Raw genomic sequence first — 19,354 nt, forward strand, 5'->3', positions numbered from 1 at the left:
TTTGACAGGAAGAGAATTGGTTGTTTTGTTTTTTTTTGTCTCTACATTAGGGAGTTGCTGCAAGAAGACTGCATGATTTATTACTTTCCAATTATTCTTCCATATTCATAAATTATTTAATATCTTTGAAGTTAAAAAATTGAGCTGCATTAACCAAGATTTTTTTTTTACATTTTATATTTCAGCTGCTCCACAGATGATCATTCAAATTGGTAATTAAAAAATAAACAAACTCACTGTTGTAATTTATTACAATCATTTAAATGTCAAATTCATTAAAAAAAGACGTGGTAAAGATATTTTATTTGAATTGGCTATAAACTGCCTTCTCTGTCTGAAAAATATTCTGAGGTCCTGCTCTGTAGACATAGTCATTTGCCGTATCAGAAGGAACCCGAGAAGAAGGCCGCAGGTCTGACTCAGTGGGTCAGTGGCTTTGCTTTAGGGCTGACATTTGCAGGGATCTGTGGCACTTGGTAACTCAGTCCAGATTATATTTTGATAAATAAATCGTACACACTATTATTTCATAATGCATGCAAAGTTTGGTCATTGTTTCATAAGTGTAATTTTATTTTTAAATTTTTTTGCATGATATTTTGGTAGATTTAAAATCAGTTCATAAAAATACTGTGACAAAATATGGAAGACTACAAAACTAATCCCAAGACTCCTAACGACAGCTCATATCTAATGCTTTCTCTCCCTTTTTGTTTCTTTTTTTTTAACCTTAGGTTTATTATTGGATCAAAGACAGATGCTGAAAGGTAAATATATTTTTGTCTTCATTCTTTGTCAAGATAGCTGTAAAAAACAACCTTGTAGGATAGGGAATATTAGAAATTTCTGTGTTAGAAATAAGATTGTTGGCTAGTGTTACAGCGTACCAGTGAGATCACTGCTGCCTGCGACACCAAAACCCCATACAGGCACTGGTTCAAGGCCTGGCTGTACCACTTACCATCCAGCTCCCAATTAATGCTCTTGGGAAGGCAGCAGAAAATGGCCCAAGTTCTTGGGCCCCTGCACCTATCAAAGAGAACCAGAAGCTCCTGACTTTTTAAAAAGAGAAATAAAATACTGAAAACATATGTTTAGATTATTGATTAGCAAAATATTGTAAGCATTAACTAGTCATTAGTTTTACCAGCAAGGTGAAGAGCCTGGTTTAATTTTTGTATTAAATTTAATGAAACATTTTTTTTACCATTAATTATTATTAATCATTTCCAATGTAATATGTTTGTGGGTATGTATGAATTTGCTAATGTAAGGCTATCTAGTCATTACCAGTTTTTCCCTGTTATTTTAGGGTGGTCAATCAGTACCAGGAATTGATCCAGAATGAAGCCAAATGTCCAGTCAAGATGTCTCACAGTTCCAGTGGCTCAGCCAGTCTGAGTCAGCTTTCTCCGGGGAAAGAAACAGAAGTGCGTATCATCTTATTGTTTCTCAAGGAACCTGAGAATTCTTGAGGATCAAGTTTTGAGTGGTCCTGGCATTGTTTAATTTTATTTTTAATTTTAACTTTTAACATTATTTAACTTTTTATAGTAGAAGTGTTCAGTAACCGAAGGTTAGACAACTGTGCAATGAACTGTGCCCTTCTTCTTGAAAGTGTTTCTCTTCCCCCTGGTGCTCAGAAATGGTTCCTACATCCTGTAGGTGTACTAGACTATATTTCATGGGTCTCATATGAGATTATGTTCCTCTCTACCGTCTACAATAATCAGTCTGCCCACTTAAGAGTATTTTATAGCATTGTAAATTTGCCTTCATTCTGGGGCTTGCGGTATTAATTTTAATTTACCAAGTGTGTTTTATGTGTTTGTTTTAGCAACCCGAGACCGTGTCAGTTCAGTCTTCAGTACTGGGCAAAGGGGTAAAACATCGACCTCCACCCATAAAACTTCCTTCAAGCTCAGGAAATAGTTCCTCAGGTATTCTAATCTTTCGTTTTTAAATTTTATTAATGTTTTGATTTCTACAGTTTTGATTTGTCTGTCTGAGACATAACTTCTGTATTCTAGGTAACTATTTTACACCACAGCAGGCAAGCAGTTTTCTTAAATCTCCAACTCCTCCTCCTCCTTCTTCTAAGCCACGAAGTCTTTCTCGCAAGTCTTCTGTGGACCTCAGCCAAGTTAACATGCTTTCTCCAGCTGCCCTGTCACCTGCCAGCTCGTCACAAAGTGAGTCATGATAAGCTCTTCATTAAGTCTCCGTAAGCTTTTGCAGTAATGTTCTTAAAACAGCTTTTTATTTTTTTTCAACCTGTGAAATAGGCAAATCTTAATGTACTACATGATCACAAATGTATTGTTACAAGAGATTTCAGGCAGAGCTCTTATTGGTTGTATGTATTATGTGTTGATTATAATTGTAATTGTTTTTCTGTATCTGTATGCACTCTGTGTACACCTTTCTTGCAACCTACACATATCCTTAAAAAAATAACCTGGCAGTTCCATGTGGCAATAAGATTCCAAAATATTATTCCACTGTAAGCTAGGATCATTGTACATTTATGTAAACTATGAAGTTAATACCAAAAAATGTCATTAAGAGTTATTGTTGCAGGTTTTATCATATGTGTAAGAAGCAAACTAGTTCCAATGTGGTGATATAATAAATTGAAAACCATTATTTCAAAAAAACACTCTTTTCTAAATTATTACTAGTTGCTGAACTGTGATGATGATCATAAAGCATTTGGAAAATATTAAAATATAATTTTTCCTATTGTGAATACTTTTTTAACATCAAGAAGAGTTAGACATGAATACTTGGCATTAGTTTGGGAGGACTTCTTCAAACTAGTAAATATCTGGATATTTTACATAATGATTTGGGGGAAAAAAATGCCTGTTTTTTAGAATTTTTTTATGGCTAACTAATTTGTGCTCAAAGCTTTAGGTACACCGCACAGTGATAGGGTGGTCTTTGCAGTAGATGTAAACCTCTTCATATTGATAGCTCAAAAGGTGTAATTTTTCTGCCTTCTTGTTTTGCACAAAGAAAAAGATGAATTTTCTGAAGTCTTATTCACACGTCTTATGTTGTGGGTATGGATTGTGGTGATCTGCACACAGTTGTTACTTTAAGGAAGGGTTGAGTGACAGCTTCTGGACATTCACATTTCTTTCCTTTCTTTCTGCAGGACATGAAAGCTAAAAAAGAAAACACCTCAAGAGCTTTTGGTTTTACTTTTTTGATTTTTGTTTTTTTTGTTTGTGTTTTTGTTTTTAATGATAAACTGTGCATACTTCATTCACAACAGATTTTTATACATTCTACATTTGAAACAGAAGTACACAGTTACTGTTAAAGATGCAGTATTATCTGTCAAATACTTGCTTTATTGTTTTGTTGTAAAGTTGTTTGTCAGGATAAATGATGTGGTAGGAATTAACCTCGTATATTTAGGTACCAAATATAATTGTTAACCATGTGTAATTTATTAAATATTATCACGGTTTATCTCAGACTATTGCAAGTAAACAACATTTTTAAATGAAATCATGAGCTAGTGAAATTGTAAATAGTGACAATTTGACTTGCTTTTGAACTTTTTAGGCCAAAGGCAGCATGTAGGAAACTAACTTAAGTGATTATTGTGATAGAATACAAATGTATATTTTTGCTGTTACCTGAATAGCATCTTTGTTGGAATTTTTAGGGGATATACTGCATCCTTAATTGTAATTGAGTGTAGCAACACTTATGTATCATGTGTAGAAATTAACACTTGCAGTTAACTGCTTTAATCAAAACTGGAACAAATTGTCAATATTAAGTAAGATTCCATTGATCTTATTTGAAGAAGGACTGGCCATTTATAACAAACTAGCAATTTTTATTTTTCTCAATGAGCAGGATCTGGAACTCCTAAGCCATCTACTCCTACACCAACCCCTTCATCGGCCCCACACCCTCCTGATGCTCAGAGTTCAACTCCTAGTGCCCCTTCAACCACCCCTACTCCCCAAGATTCAGGCTTCACCCCTCAGCCCACTTTGTTAACTCAGTTTGCTCAGCAGCAAAGGTCTCTGAGCCAGGCGATGCCTGTAACGACCACTCCTCTCTCCACCATGGTAACCTCTATAACTCCAGGAGCCACAGCCACCCAGGTCACGGCAAACTCTGCTGCACTTAACTTCATCAACGTAGTGGGCTCTGTTTGGTAAGTCTGCACTATTGTCCTTGTCCTACTTTGTGTTCTAAAAATAATTTCACCAATATACATAATTTTGTGAAATTAAGAACAAACTATATATTACTCAGATTGAAGAACAGATTTGATAAGACAGAAGCTGCCTTACCCGTGTGTTTCCGTTTTAGGTAATGCATTTATTATCTGCAGCTTGTATTGTTGATCGTCTGTGTTATTTTGGTGAAGAGTTTCATAAACTGTTTTAAACCTTTTTAAATTCATGGTGTTTAGTTTTAGTCAAGCTTGCAATCATTTTCTGGCTTTGAATTGCAAGTGAGACTAGAAATTGATGTTTAAGATGGAGAAATAACTATATGTATGTATTTTTAATCTGAGGGATTATGACTGATTTTTTCTTTTATCATCCAAGTTTAATGCTTTGTCTTATTCTTCTACAGTGGGGCTCAGACTTTGATGAGTGGTTCAAACTCCATGCTGGGCTGTAGTGCTGGTGCCATAACTCCTGCAGGAATCAACTTGAGTGGCCTTCTCCCATCAGCAGGTCTGCTACCAAATGCATTGCCCACTGCAGTGCCCACAGCTTCTCAAGCAGGTCCGAATGTTAACAAATTACACTCCAAAGTACAAATGTTACTCATTCGAAGGGTCTACTGAAGATACTTAACATCATTGCTTCAAGAAATATTATTTGGCCAGTATTTTGACTGAAAAGATTTTAACACTTTGCTATTTGAGTTAAAGTCATGATGAAATTTAACAAGAGTATGTGATTGGGAAATTCTGTCTTTTCCTTTCCAAACATTCTAGTAAATTTGGAGTTGACTCACTATTGATAATGTAATCATATTCCCGTGAAACAGTGCCTGGACTTTGAAAGTGTATGTTGTGCGAGAGAGGGAGTGGCAGTCCCACAAAGTAGCAGTGAGCCTTTGACTTCCTGTCATCCAGCTCACTCTTTATTTAGTCGTGGCAAAATAACTTTTGTGCCAAGTTGTCCTCATGATAAAATGGGGATAACTGTGGGCCCGGCGGCGTGGCCTACTGGCTAAAGTCCTCACCTTGAATGCGCCAGGATCCCATATGGGCGCTGGTTCTAATCCCGACAGCTCCACTTCCCATCCAGCTCCCTGCTTGTGGCCTGGGAAAGCAGTTGAGGACGGTCCAAAGCTTTGGGACCCTGTACCCGCATGGGAGACCTGGAAGAGGTTCCTGGTTCCCGGCATCGGATTGGCGCGTACCGGCCCGTTGTGGCTCACTTGGGGAGTGAATCATCAGACGAAGATCTTCCTCTCTGTCTCTCCTCCTCTCTCTGTATATCTGACTTTGTAATAAAAATAAATCATTTAAAAAAAAAATGGGGATAACTGTATAACTTATCTCAGAGGTTTTAACATCAATGGACTAAGTACGATGGAATGCTTCAAACTTATGGAGACATAATCATACAAAATATTTGATGTCATTATCATTTTGTAAGAGCAATTTTATTGTAGTATTGTTTTTAAACATGCATTTATTTTTACTTGAAAGTCAGATTTGTAGAGAGAGCAGAGATAGAGAAAAGGTTTTCCATCTGCTGGTTCACTCCCCAAATGGCCACCGTAGCCAGCGCAGAGCTGATCCGACACTGGGAGCCAGGAGCTCCTTCTGGGTGCCTAAGGACTTGGGCCATTGCCCACTGCGTCTGTTCATCCAGGCTCGTAAGCAGAGAGCTGGGACACGAATGTGCACATTTGCAATGCCAGCACCATAAGGCAGAGGATTAGGCTACTGTGCCACTATTACAGTGGCCTCAACCAGGTGTTTTTTTTGTTTGTTTTTAAGATTTATTTATTGGAAAAATGTATTTACAAAGAGAAGGAGATACAGGCAGAAAGAGTTTCTGTCCGCTGGTTCACTCCCCAAGTGGCCACAGCAGCTGGAGCAGTGCCGATTTGAAGCCAGGAGCCAGGAGCCAGGTCTCCCATGTGGGTGCAGGGTCCCAAGGCTTTGGGCCATCCTCGACTGCTTTCCCAGGCCACAGGCAGGGAGCTGGATGGGAAGAGGAACAGCCAGGACACGCACCAGCGCCCATGTGGGATCCCAGCATGTACAGGCGAGGATTTATTCACTGAACCGTCACTCCAGGCCCCAAGCCAATTCTTTCAGTGAGATTTTTTTCCTGCAAGCAGCAGCATTATGTTATATTCTAATTTTGATTATACTGTTCAGTTTTTTCTGCAAGGCTTCTCACTAGTGTCATGAGTTTTTGATCTATCTTTTTTCGACAAAATTTTCAAATAGAGAAATTAATAGCTTTGCAATTAGTATTCACATTTGTATATTAATTAGCAAAATATATTCATACTTTGAGGATAGCGTTAGCAGACTGTATCTACCAGACAAGATAAGACTTGTAAAATCCTGAAATGTTTGCTTAGAATTTTCATTTACTTGAAAGATTGAGCTACAGAGACAGAGAGAGAAAAGTATTTTCTATCCCCTGGTTCACTCCCCAGGTACTTGTCAAGGCTCGGGCTGGCCTCTGCTAAAGTCAGGAGACAGAAAGTCTGTCTCGCTCTCCCATATGGGTGGCTGGGTCCCAAGCATCAAAGCAAATATCTGTCGCTCTCCAGGGTGAACATTAACAGGAAACAAGAAACAGGGTGATCAAAAACCAGGACTCAGGCCTGCTCTCCAGTATCACACATAGATATCCTTAGCAGTGGCTTAACCCTCTGTGTGACAACCATGCCTGGTTTTTATATGGTACAAGGGTTTTAGAAAAAGACTAGAAATGTGTGACATCTACTGGGAAAAAAAAAAAAAACCCACAGACCCAGCTTTAAGATGCTTCTGTGTCACATCACAGATACTTAGGAGTATGTTCAAAATTAACATCATTTGTTTTATTTCTTACACCCTGAATTTTAGCATCTTTAGTATTGTAAATATATGTACTTAAGAAGTGGCATGGAGCACTCCAGTTCTCAGAGTTTGGTTATTATGGTATATACTAGGTAACACTAAGCAATGTAAATAGCTGTAACTTCCAGATATGTATTTGAAAATAGTTTGTTATATGAAGGGTTTTCACAAAGTTTGTGAAAAAATATAATTAAAGGGTAATTGAAAATGTCCATGAGCTTTGTGAAGGCCCCTTGAGTACCTGGTATCCACATAATTCTAGTGTGCTCTTTGTCCTGCCAAGCTAACAGAGCAGTTAAAGTGTTTTTAGGTTGTTTTGAAGATATTTTGATACTATATAAGGTATAAGTGCATCAGTGCACAGAATATACAAAATACATTTTACTTATATTAAAATATAAATTATGTTCATGTGATATAACATCTTAGTTCTGTGGTAACCGTGGATTTTATTTAATAGGTGTTCCATTTGGTTTAAAAAATACGTCAAATCTCAGGCCCTTAAATCTACTCCAGGTAAATGTAAAGTTTTAAAATTTTTATGATTTTTTAATTAAAAAATTGCATGTATTTGTACATATTTGAAATTTTGAGTTGTATTCAGACTCTTCTAAGGGTGTGATTGCTGTTGGTTTCTTTGTGTGGTCAGTTGGATCAGGAGAAAGCATTGTTATCTTCTCTAGACATGAGACATGTCTGACCTGCAGATTATATTAGGCCCACGATATGTTTTAATCCAGGCCTGCCAAGACAACCATGCACTGTTAATTCAGTAAACCCGTAGCAGGCTTTTAATTATTATTATTATTATTATTATTATTCATTTTTTAAAAGATGTATTTGTTATTTGAAAGGCAGAGTGATAGGGGGATAGAAGGAGGCTGGAGAGTTGGGGACAGAGATATTTCATCTGCTGGTTCTCTCCCCAGCACTGGGTGGAGCAGGCCAAAGCAAGGAGCACAGAACTTTAAGTTGACAATTTTGTTTGGCTTTTGAGTGATGCTATAAATATCAAAATAGCTCCTGGCAGATAAAAGGTGCCAGCTCTCGGCCCACCACAGACCGTTCTTTAATTGGCTCAGAGGTCTTGGCTGGTCATAAAGTAGCTTTTCCTGTGGAAAGAGTTGAAATCTCCCAAGAGGAATACTTGCCAGGAGAATATAAATAAATTCCTCCCTAAACTGATATTGACAATGTTACTTGCTTACAAAAATGCATGGAGATTTTAAAAGCTGGGGTGTGTGTGTGTTCCCTAAGGAGAGTCTGATTTCCTAATGCCATGGCAGGAACCTATTAGTCATTACATAATTAATTGCTCCAGCATATATGTAACAATGAAGCTTTCCTTTCTTATACATCTTATCAGTATCAACATGTTTATGAAGAAATAGAGGAAGGATTTAGTGAACATTGGGAACTCACAGTATTCTGTGTCTTGTGCTAGGTCCTTTAATTCAAAGAGAGTGTCAGATATTAAGCTAATGTTATCTGCAGAGAACTTAAAGACAGATGTGAATATAACAGTATGAAATAGTAGAGCTGTGGATTGTGGGAAAGCAGCAAGAGCGAATCAACCACCCGGTGTTCAGGAATAATTAATTGAGAAAACTAGAACTAAAACCTAAAACATTTAATTTATTTTTAAATAGAAACATATATGTGTGTGTGTAATTTATCTGAAACACAGGGAGACACACAGAGGTCTTCCATCCAGCAGTTCGTTCCCCAGATGCCTGTGACATCTGGGACTGGGGCAGGTCAAAGCCAGAGCCAGGAACTGCATCCAGGTCTCACACTTGCGTGACAGGGACTCATGCAATTGGGCCATCATCTGTGCAGCAGATGGACTGGCAAAAAAATGAGTCAGAAACATTGTCAGGAGTCAAGTCCAGACACTATAATGTAGGGTGCAGGCATCCCAAGCTGCAACTCCTGAGCCACAGTTCTCACCTCTATTTCTTATACAAGATGCGAACAGTATCAGTATTTGCAGACTGTTAATGTAGAATGATATGATTGGAGTAAAAGCAAGATTACATGGGTTTGTTTAAACTGTTTTCCTGATCGTTGCTGTTGGAATTTCTCTCAGTTTTCAGAGCTGTGGAAGGCTCTTGGAGCACTATAATGAGGAGGAAGTCTGAAACCATTATGCATTCTTAATAATTTTGTGCACAGACTATATATGATTGAGGATGGAACATTGAATATGAAATAGTGCTGCTTCCGAGTTGCCCTCACAGAGAGTTGTGCTGAATGTATTTAGCCCTTTCTTTGATTTTTGTGGGTCATAGCTGCTTAGACTTCATCTTCAGGAACTCCAGGTGTTTATATTGCAAACTGCTGTAGTTTAAAATAGAAAAGCTCTATTTTGTGTTGTGTTTGGAAATAATTGTCTTAATTTTTAGCCTAGAGGTTTCTGGATGTTTATTTCTTTAAATTTTTTGTTTTAATTTGAATTGGTTTGTAGATTTGAGTAGCTATTAGCTTGAAGTAGGAAAATTTATGTTTTAGAATACTAACGTTGGGAACTGAAAGGAATAGCAGCTAACTTCTTTTTCTGGATAGATCTTAAGAGCAGGCAGCGTGTTTTCCTTTGTTGCTCAGTGCTGATTCCTTAGTCTTGAAAAGAGTGCCTGATTCATACAAAATATTCTTAAAATATTTGTGGAATCAGAAATGTAAATATTTTAAGTGAAGGGAATGAGGAATTAGCTAACTGGTGTTTCAATTCTGATAGCTTCCGGGTGGGTCGCTCATCTTCAACACCCAGCAGCAGCAGCAGCTGTCGCCCTTTCCACCGCAGATCCCTCCGCAGCCCACCGCTGCCAGTCCACAGCAGCCCGGGGAGCAGGTATGGCTGGTCTAGCTCCCATGTGCTTTTCTCATAGAACTTTAATATTTTGCATTTTTCAATGGTTTTAATTTGTTGGAATGAATATTTCCTGTGTTATTTTTCTTACTGACAACAGTATCAGTTATTGGTATGATAATTGATGCTACTTCCATCTTGCCTAGTAGAAATCATAGTTAGGAATGAGTCACAACCAACCAAAGAACTGCAAAGCCAGTAGCCCAGACTCGGGTTTTTCTCCCCATGTATTTTCTACCCAGTCCTCATTGCTGTTTATGATTTGCTACTCGGAAAGAGATGTTCCTATTACAAAATGTAAGGCAGTGATAACATGGACAAAACAAACAACCAAAACAGATGTAAGCTGTCAAACAAATGAAAGTGAGTAAAAACTGTAATAAAGTAAAAGAAACTTGCAGATCCTTCTGAAGCTTGGCTGTGCTATGAATCAATCACTTGGGGAACTTGGAAAACATACTCATTGCCAGGATCCACATGCACTGTTTCTCTTAACTCACAAATACGTGAAATGTTCACCACCAGTCCTTTTGCTTTGCTTGCTTGTGTAAAGCTCATCTTTTAGTAAACGGTAGTGGTAATAATAGAAGAACACTTTCAGAATTGTTTTTAATCTATTTTTAAGAGAATTTTTGATCAAGTGTAAAATTCTTGATTTGCTGTCATAAATTTCTTTATAAAATTTTAATTGTGGCAAAACACATATGACATTTTAGTTTCCTATCTTAACCATTATTACATATGCAGTTTAGTAATGTTAAGTATACTCACATTGTTGTGCAACAGATTTCTAGTAATATTTTCATCTTGTAAAACGGACATTCTGCATCCAGAAAGTAACATCTCTCTTCCTTCTCTCAGCTCCTGACAACCACTCCTCTATTGTGTTTCTATGAGTTTGTGTTTCTATGCGTTTGACTACTCCATATACTTCTTATAAGAGAAATCACACACCGCTCTTTTGTCTGTGATGTATTCCATTTCGCGTGAAGTTATCCATATTCCGTCATGTGTCAGCATGTTCTCAAGGCTGAATAATAATTGTATATGCCGTTTTTCTTTCATCTGTCAGTGGACGCTTGCATTGCCTCTACTTTTTGTGAATAATGTTCATAAATTGTAGCTACTGTAAGTAATGTGATTGTGTATGTACCCCTTATCTCTTTAAGATCCATGTTCAGTTCTTTTGGGGATACCAAAAGTTAGATTGCTAGATCTTACGGTAGTTCTGTTTGCGAATTTGGAGACACTGTTTTCAATAGTGGCTGTACTGTTACATTCCCACTGAAAAGGCACAGCACTTCCAGGTTTTCTAAATCCTTGTCAACACTTAATTTTCTGATTTTTATGGTTCTTAAATTTATAGCAATGATCTACTTTGTGTTTTTTATTTATATTTCTCTATTGATTCATAATACAAAGCATTGTCATTTTCTTGATGACCATTTTTATATATTTGGAGAAATATGTACTCAAGTATTTTGTACACTTTTGAAGCTGAACTGTTTTTTGTGGTTGAATTATCGGAGTTATTTATATATTGTGTACATGCATGTGCCAGATGGATACATGATTTGCCAATTCTTCCATTTTTAAATTACCTTCTTATTTTGATTATATGTTTCACACAGAAATTTATAACTATGACATAATCCAATTTTCCATTTTATTTTCATTGACTGTGCTTTTGCAGTCATATTGAAGAAATAATTGTAAAATCTGAGCCATGGAGCTTTTTCATAGGTTTTCTTCTTCTAAGGGTCCTATACTCTTAGGTCTCTTTCTTTGAATTGAACACAAATGCTTCCTTATGTTGCTTTCCTTTGTATTAAGTTTATTAATCATTGTCTGAAGAGCCTAAAGATTTTTATCTTTAAAGTCTAATATTATATATTACCTATATGTATCAGAATTCTTTTTTTCTGTTCCATTTAATGTATGGATTCAATTTTTTTTCCTAGAACATTTTCTTAGATAATGGTCCAGGTGCTTAAAGTGGAAGCCGCAGTTTTGGGTTTTTTTTCTAAAATATATATTTAATATTATGTGTTTCCTTCTTAAAATTTTTTTCTGATGTGTGTCATGAATTCTTCCTAGCCAGGCTAACTTATGTGTGTGTTCTAGTGGAGGTCAGTCCAGACATCTTCTGTAACTGATTTCTAGTTTAAATTCATTGTGATCTAGGAACATTTGCAGGTCTTTTACGTTTTTTAAACAATTGTTCCAGAAATTATTTGTTGAAAAACTGTCCATCAGCTGACTTACCCTCGCATCTTTGTCAGAAGTCAGTTGCCTGTCTTTGCATGGGTCTGTTTGTTGATTTCTGTTCTGTTGTTGAATGTCAGTCCCCTTCTGTCTTCATCACTGTAAACTCTGGTAAGTCTTAAAACTGGGCAGAGGGTTTCCTTTCACTTTTTCTTCTTTTTTCAAAATTGTTACAGCTAGACTAAATCCCTTGCCTATTCTTACAAATCTGGAGTCATTGTGTTTATACGTCTACATAAAATCTTGCTCAAATTTTCGAAAGAATTGACTTTAATCTGTTTATCATCTTGATCATGTGAGTCTAGTCTGTGAATACAGTGTGTCTCTAGGTCAAAATCAACAATTACTGTGGAGCAGTTGGATATTCATAACCAAACCAGCTTGGATCTAATCAGGCATCTCATATAAAAAATGAACTGCAAATAAACCACAGACTTAAAACAGAAAAAGTATTGAAAGCACATGAGGCAATTTTGAGGCTTAAGGCTAGATGAGTTTTGTTTTGTTTTAATTTTGATAAACTTTACATAGTTTATTAGGGAACAAAGGGTTACAGAAAAGTGGGTAAGACTGTTGTTTCCACATTCTGTTTTTTAACTTCCTGTATCTGGGGGAGGGGGAGACAAAAGGGAGAAGCCACACCCTTCCTCCCAACCATCCCAGGGTCCCCAACAAGGAACATGTTCTGAGGGCACTGCTCAAGTGGTTTCAATAGTTGAACAGTTCTGAATTGCTGCCAGTCTCGCCATTCCAAGCATGATGAAATCTCTCCAGAATCCACTGGCTGACATAGACCACCTTAGGGTACTGTTGTAGTACCCGGTGTCCTCCGTAGGCTCCGATAGACCGCCATTTCCTCCATGTGCGCTTGGATATACCGTCCACTGTTCCATCTGAGCCTCCAAGGAGACTCAGCTCCGACACCTGCCCTCCATGGTTGGACCACTGAACCTGCAATTGTCTTCATGATTGGGGTTCTGGGATCAGCAGTTCAGTTGGAGGAATCCCCAAAGAAACTTTGAGGTGATCCCAGACCTGATTCTTATGCGTGAATGCCAGTACAGGGTGAAGCACAGTCCATCACCCCAAACAGTTTATGCCTATGCTGGTGGTTGCAATTGCTGGGTCAGTTCTGTTTCCACCCCTGTCTTCCAATGGAACCAGTGGTGTTGCAGTCAAGCCAAATTCTTCCCACCACACACTCGGCTCTCACACAAACCAGTGGGAGCTGCAGCCTAGTCAGAGTGACTCCCAATAACCCCTACCATGCCTGCCCCCTACCCTGGTTCCCGTGCTTGCCGGTATGTACAGCCAACTTGTTCAGTCTGTCCCACATCCCATTCAGCTCAATGAGCTTTGAAGCCTTGTTCAACCCAAGCAGCCCCACTATCCAGCCCCACACATGCCAGTGGGTGCCACTCTGTCTAGCCACCTCTGCCCAAGTCCTGGTTTTCATGCTCTGCAGTTGGAGTGGTTAACCAAGAGGGAGGTGCCCACTGTTTCCCTACTAGGTCACTCCCAGTCTCAGATCATGCACTCTCCAGGTGGTTCTGCGGTTTAACTTGACGGAACTAGTCCCCAGTGCCAGCATCTGCCAGTTGATGCTGCAGCAAAGCCCAACCAGCCCTCACCCACGCTGATTATGCTTGTACCGGTAGGAACGGTCAACCCAGCCTGGTTTTTACTTGATCTAGCTCAAATGAGACTCGAAGGTGTTGTATCCCTTCCTGGTCTGCCCTGCCCTGTCCCAACTCATGCTTTCTAATGGGAGTGGTGGTCTAGCAGCGGAGTCTTCCACATTCCGCCGATCAGCTTTGCCACTCACCCTCTAGTTCTCACATGTGCTGGTTGGGTGCTGCAGCCCAGTCTGGTATGGTCCACTTTGCCTCAGCATTTTCCAGTGGGTGCTGTGGCTTGACCCGGCCCACTCCTGAGTCCAGCTGCTGCTGATGGGGCTTAGAGCCTAGCCCAGCCTATCAGGCCCCCTGTCCCAGCTGGATTGTGTGCTGGTATGTGTTGCGACCAAACCTGGCCCGACCCACACTCTGCTCTGGTGCTTGGATTGGCAGCAGATGATGTGAACTGGTCAGCCTGGTCCACACCCAAACTATGCCCAATATATACCAGTGGGTACCTTTCCCTGGCCTGGATTGGGTTGCTCCCTGTAGTGATGCTTGTACTTACCTGCATAGACTGTGTCCCGACACAGGGGTTGCCCAAGCTCCTCCATCAGAATCTCTCCCTATGCCAGATCTTTTTTTTTTTTAAGATTTATTTATTTTTATTTGAAAGGTGGAAATACAGAGAGGAGGAGAGATAGGAAGATCTTCCGTCCAATGATTCACTCCCCAAGTAACCACAACGGTTGGTACTACGCCAATCCGAAGCCGGGAGCCAGGAGCTCTTCCAGGTCTCCCATGCGGGTGCAGGGTCCCAAGACTTTGGGCCCTCTTTGACTGCTTTCCCAGGCCACAAGCAGGGAGCTGGATGGAAAGTGGGGTCGCCGGGATTAGACCCAGTGCCCATATGGGATCCTGGCGTGTTCAAGGCAAGGACTTTAACCACTACGCTATCATGCCAGGCCCCTTATGCCAGATTTCATGCATTTCGGTGGGTCCATGGGCCCATTCTACTTAGTCCACCTCCTGTCCTGGCAGTAACAGTGGCTTTTCCTGACCGGCATTCAACCCATTCCGGTTCTTACTATTGGATGTTTCAGCCCAGCCAAGGCTTGTTCATACCCAGACATAGCTTACACATGGTTCAGTAGGGACAGAGACCTGGCCTAGTCTGTCCTACATCTACCCTGGTCCTCCAGAGCACCAGATGGTGCTGGAGTCTCGTCCGGCTTGGTTTGCCCAGCCCCAATTCACACTTGTGCCAAGGGAGACTGCAGCCATATCCAGACCCGAATGTAGCCCCCACTCCGACCACCACACTCAACAGTGGGAACCTCAACCCAGCTAGGGTGTCCTCTTGGCTCCTCAGCTCTCATACATGCCAGTGGGTGTTAGGCCAGTGCCTGGCATAGTCTGCCCTTCCATTTTGGTCTTATATGAGCTGGTGAACATTGCAGCCCGGCCCACCCCACACCCTTTTTTAGGATGCACATTCGGGTGCTGCTGCCTTGACCTGCCCAGACTGTTGTCGGTTCCTTTACCCGTGAGTGATGGCAAGTTCCATGGTCACACTTAGCTTAGCCCATCACCACCCCAACTCTTGAGCTAACCAGCAGGACTTGTATTTTGACAGGGTTTGGCCCACACCTCCCCCATAGACTCTACCTCTGGACCTAGTTCTTTCACTTGCGGCTTAGTGTCATGACCCTGCCTAATGTGACCTGTCCTCTGTTCCAACACTCAGTCAGGTATGGGCACCTAGTGCTGCCAGACAGGCCTCCAGCCACAGCTTTGGTGTGGACTGGCATGTGGCAGTCAGTGATGGTTTATGCTAACAGCCCATCTCAGGACTCCCATGTGGGCTGGTGAATCAGTCTTGCCCAAATAGATCTTCTGGACTCTCCCCTCCAAACCACCAGCTCTCAGTCCCTACACTTGCCAGCATGTTTCCGTGACCCCGTCACTGGGAGTCACACAGGATTCATCCCTCACCTACATTCACATTGGCCTTATCCATGGATGTCCCCAGGCAGCAATTACCCAAAAACCCCAGAGCTCGCCACCAGGCAACCAGCAGGCAGAGCCTGCTGCCCAAAGCCTAGAGCTCACTCACTGCGTAGCGGCAGTGACCATGGCCTGAGTCCCCAGCATTGAGTCCTACCTGGCTCAGACACCCCCCCCCCCCCCGCAGCCGCCACGTCATGGGGGCTCCTTTTGCCCCAACCCCATGGCTGAATGCTGCCCCGACTCTTCCTGCCACAAGCTGGTGGTGGCAGGGTGGACTACTTAAGTTCTTTAGACATGACCTGAAGCAACAGCCTGAGTGTAAACTTGGATTTCATCAAATTTCTCCACAATTGCTCTGCAAAGATAACCTTTGCTTTCACCAAGAATTAGTGTCTTCAACAAAGTTTTATAGTTGTTGGTGTTCACATTCTGTGCAAGTTTTATTAGATATATATACCTTAAGTTTTTTTTTTCCCTTAGCAATTTCGAATAAAATTTTTTGTTGCCACATTAGTTATTAGGACTGGGTTTTAGATGTTCATATTCTGCATACTGCAATTCTAGTGAACTCACTCTAGATTTTTTTTTAAATAGATTTCTTGAGATTTTGTACTTTGAGGCAGTTCAGACATCTTCAAATTGACATTTTTCATTTTGCCTTTACTGTTTATCTGTGCTTTTTCTCTGCTAGCTTCAAACAGTAAACAGACATTCTAAGTTTTCTGAGTTCATGCTAATTCCAAATACTTTGGAAATGTTTTTTACTGTTTTTCTTTTTTACAAGTTCTAGTGCAATGTTCGGGTATTTTCTCATACAGAAAATAAACTATCTCTTCACTAGATCCAGATCATTCCATTTTTGTACAAGTCTGTGTTTTTTTATTCAGGGTTCTGAACAGGGCTCAGCCAGTCAAGAACAGGCCTTATCTGCTCAGCAGGCTGCTGTTATTAACCTTACTGGAGTAGGAAACTTCATGCAGTCCCAGGCAGCTGGTAGGTATCTTCCTAACTTCATCTGCTGGATTTACTAAAATTATCTAATGAATTGGTCATCTCTTGCTTCTCCTCCTCTTGGAACTAAAGTTGTACTTAATGTGTGACCCACTTATTAACTGACACTTAGGGGTTTGTTTGCTAATATGAAAATTGAGCTTGGACTTAGGTTTTGAGAACAGTTGTGTTTTCCTTGTGGTAACACTTTATTGGCACAACAGCTGTAAATTACCAAGAAGCTAAAATTTGTTTTGTTTGCCAGAAATCATAACTCTGCAGTTTTGAGATAGCATTTTCCTAGATTGCATATCTCTTGCCTCATCCTGATGGGTTCTAGTTGTTTGACATAATTGGTAATTGCCAGTAACATAGCATCCATGGTAGCCTCAAATAATTATTCATTTTTTTCAGCAATAGTGAACTAAGATTTTTATTATTTTGACATTGATATCCAATAATTCTAACATACTAATTAAAATCAGCAAGCCACATGCATTAGATTTTGGTAGTTGAGCAATTAGTGAACATACTGTCAACATTCTGAGTTATCACTGTAGGCGTACTGTGATGTGTCCAGATCCTATTTGTGTGCCCCTTTGTCTAAATTTTTTTAAACCTTTTAGGATAATCAAGGTCTTTGTCTTAGAAATAAGTAATTCTAACAAAGTTTTAATTTAGACAGTGAATTTCCAAATTGTAACTTTGTATGTCTTGACCACACAAGCCGTAAGAAACCTCAGTATGTGAAGTTCAGACTGAAATCACAAGAATGTTCTTCATTCCAGATTTGCCATGAGTTACTTGAATTAGTCATTTATGCCATATGGGCCTCAACCTTCCTCATCTATACAGTGAGAAGGTTGAAGTTTAGTAGGATCCCACTCAGCATGAAAAATAATGTATCTTAACTTGCTTTGTTGTTAAATTTGCTATTCATTGCAAAAAGCATGTTAGCTTTGTTATTCTGACAGTATGGATTTTCTTCCATTCCCCCTCTTCCTACTTTATTGGTAATATTTAAAAAATAATGTTCCTTATTTTCTGTTGTACTCAAAAATCAAAACAAACAAAAAACAAAGAGTGCAAAAATAAAATACAGTGTCACTGCTGCTCGGGTCAGGGAGGGGATGGCACGCATTTCCGTCCCTCTGTATGGAGTGCCTTAGTCCCTCAACTAGCAAGAGATTACACTAAATGAACTCTGAAATGTCCATGCTTTGACACTTACAATTAACCAAACTGCTAACTTTTCGATTTCATTTTCTGTGTTGTCCTCTTCTAACCCTGGTAGCCTTCAAGCCTTTGACTGGCCTGCTTTCCGCTTCTCCTCTCTGTAGTGTTGTCTCAGCTTGGCTCTGCCGGGAACAGCCCTGAGCAGAGCCTTCCTGAGCAGATTCCAGCTCTCCTCTGCCTTTCAGCAGCAGCAACATCAGATACAAGTAATCCAGCAACTTCACTCTGATCAGACCTTAAAGATACTCAGCTCCAAAAGTACCTCGAAATCTTTTGGTTTAGTTTTTATTTGTTTAAGACCACAATAATTGATATAAATCACAGAAATTTGTTGTAAGTCTGACATTTTAGCCAGTCAGCTTGGAGCACTGAATATGTTTTGTACGTTTAAGCAACATCCTTCTCATAATTTGAAAACTTATGAAGTCTGGTGGCACATTTAACACACACGTTTCTAGCTTGCGGTGTATTTTGAAATAGCTTTAAGTGCCAATTGTCAGCTTTTCAGTTGTGCTGCAGAGAAAGTGTTCCTGTTAGTAAGTGTCAAACTTGCTGATGTAGAAAAATGTTAGGCCATTATTTTAGGAAGAAAAGTCAGCATATTATAGTTGACTATATTGATACTCATGTTGGTTTTACATTGCTATATACAACAAAATGGTAACTGAAGTTGCTGAGTTACTGCAATATGCAGATTGGCAGGGTAAAGTACCAGAGATGATTTTGACTTTGGCAAAGAGTCCCTTTGAAGCCCTCAGCAGGCGACTGTGCCACTCGTGCTGTTTGTGTGTGGTCTTGGTGTAGTGTCGTCCCTTCGTGATCTCGGGGCTTTCTCCCTTCCAGTGCCGTCGTTTTCGTCTCACAACTCAAACATCTTCCCACATCTGCCCACGTTAATATGACTTGGTATTTATTTCTCTTCTTTTTGCAGCAGTTGCGATTCTTGCAGCATCAAATGGCTATGGCAGCGGCAGCAGCACCAGCACAAACAGCTCAGCTACATCAGCAGCAGCACACAGGCAGCCAGTCAAAAAGTAACATGAAGAGAGGCACGCTTACCACTCCAAAATTCTGAGTCTTTTTTTTTCCCTAAAAATAAGAGCATTGAAGCAAAAGGATTGCGTTTCTACTTTTTTATGTGTATTTTACCCTGCTAGATGTACAAACTTTATACAAAAGCACAACCCTATGATTTTTTAAAAATAAAAACAAGGAAATGGTTTAACATTAAAATTGGTTTGCCTGAGTCATTGTTATACAAAAATTGTTTCATTGTGCATAAAATAT

The 19,354-nt window shown here is 39.8% G+C and overlaps 1 protein-coding gene across 12 annotated transcripts in view; it reads left to right on the plus strand.

The window, feature by feature from the left end:
* SUPT20H (SPT20 homolog, SAGA complex component) overlaps positions 1-19,287 on the plus strand; it is a 43,485-nt gene extending 24,198 nt beyond the window's left edge. The window contains exons 14-25 of one of the 12 annotated variants that reach the window (XM_058670840.1): positions 186-212; positions 735-767; positions 1,313-1,430; positions 1,838-1,940; positions 2,031-2,192; positions 3,877-4,183; positions 4,612-4,766; positions 7,542-7,597; positions 9,819-9,932; positions 16,729-16,834; positions 18,172-18,273; positions 18,999-19,285. In XM_058670840.1, the coding sequence (XP_058526823.1) occupies positions 186-212; positions 735-767; positions 1,313-1,430; positions 1,838-1,940; positions 2,031-2,192; positions 3,877-4,183; positions 4,612-4,766; positions 7,542-7,597; positions 9,819-9,932; positions 16,729-16,834; positions 18,172-18,273; positions 18,999-19,105 (1,390 nt within the window). In that variant the 3' untranslated portion in view covers positions 19,106-19,285. Of the gene's footprint in view, positions 1-185; positions 213-734; positions 768-1,312; positions 1,431-1,837; positions 1,941-2,030; positions 2,193-3,160; positions 3,481-3,876; positions 4,184-4,611; positions 4,767-7,541; positions 7,598-9,818; positions 9,933-16,728; positions 16,835-18,171; positions 18,326-18,998 lie in introns of those variants that run through there. The other 11 variants (XM_058670841.1, XM_058670846.1, XM_058670843.1 and 8 more) reach the window with 11 other exon arrangements.
* The last annotated feature ends 67 nt before the right edge of the window (positions 19,288-19,354 follow it).

Source organism: Ochotona princeps, chromosome 12, assembly GCF_030435755.1.
Source record: "Ochotona princeps isolate mOchPri1 chromosome 12, mOchPri1.hap1, whole genome shotgun sequence".
Taxonomy (NCBI): Eukaryota; Metazoa; Chordata; class Mammalia; order Lagomorpha; family Ochotonidae; genus Ochotona; species Ochotona princeps.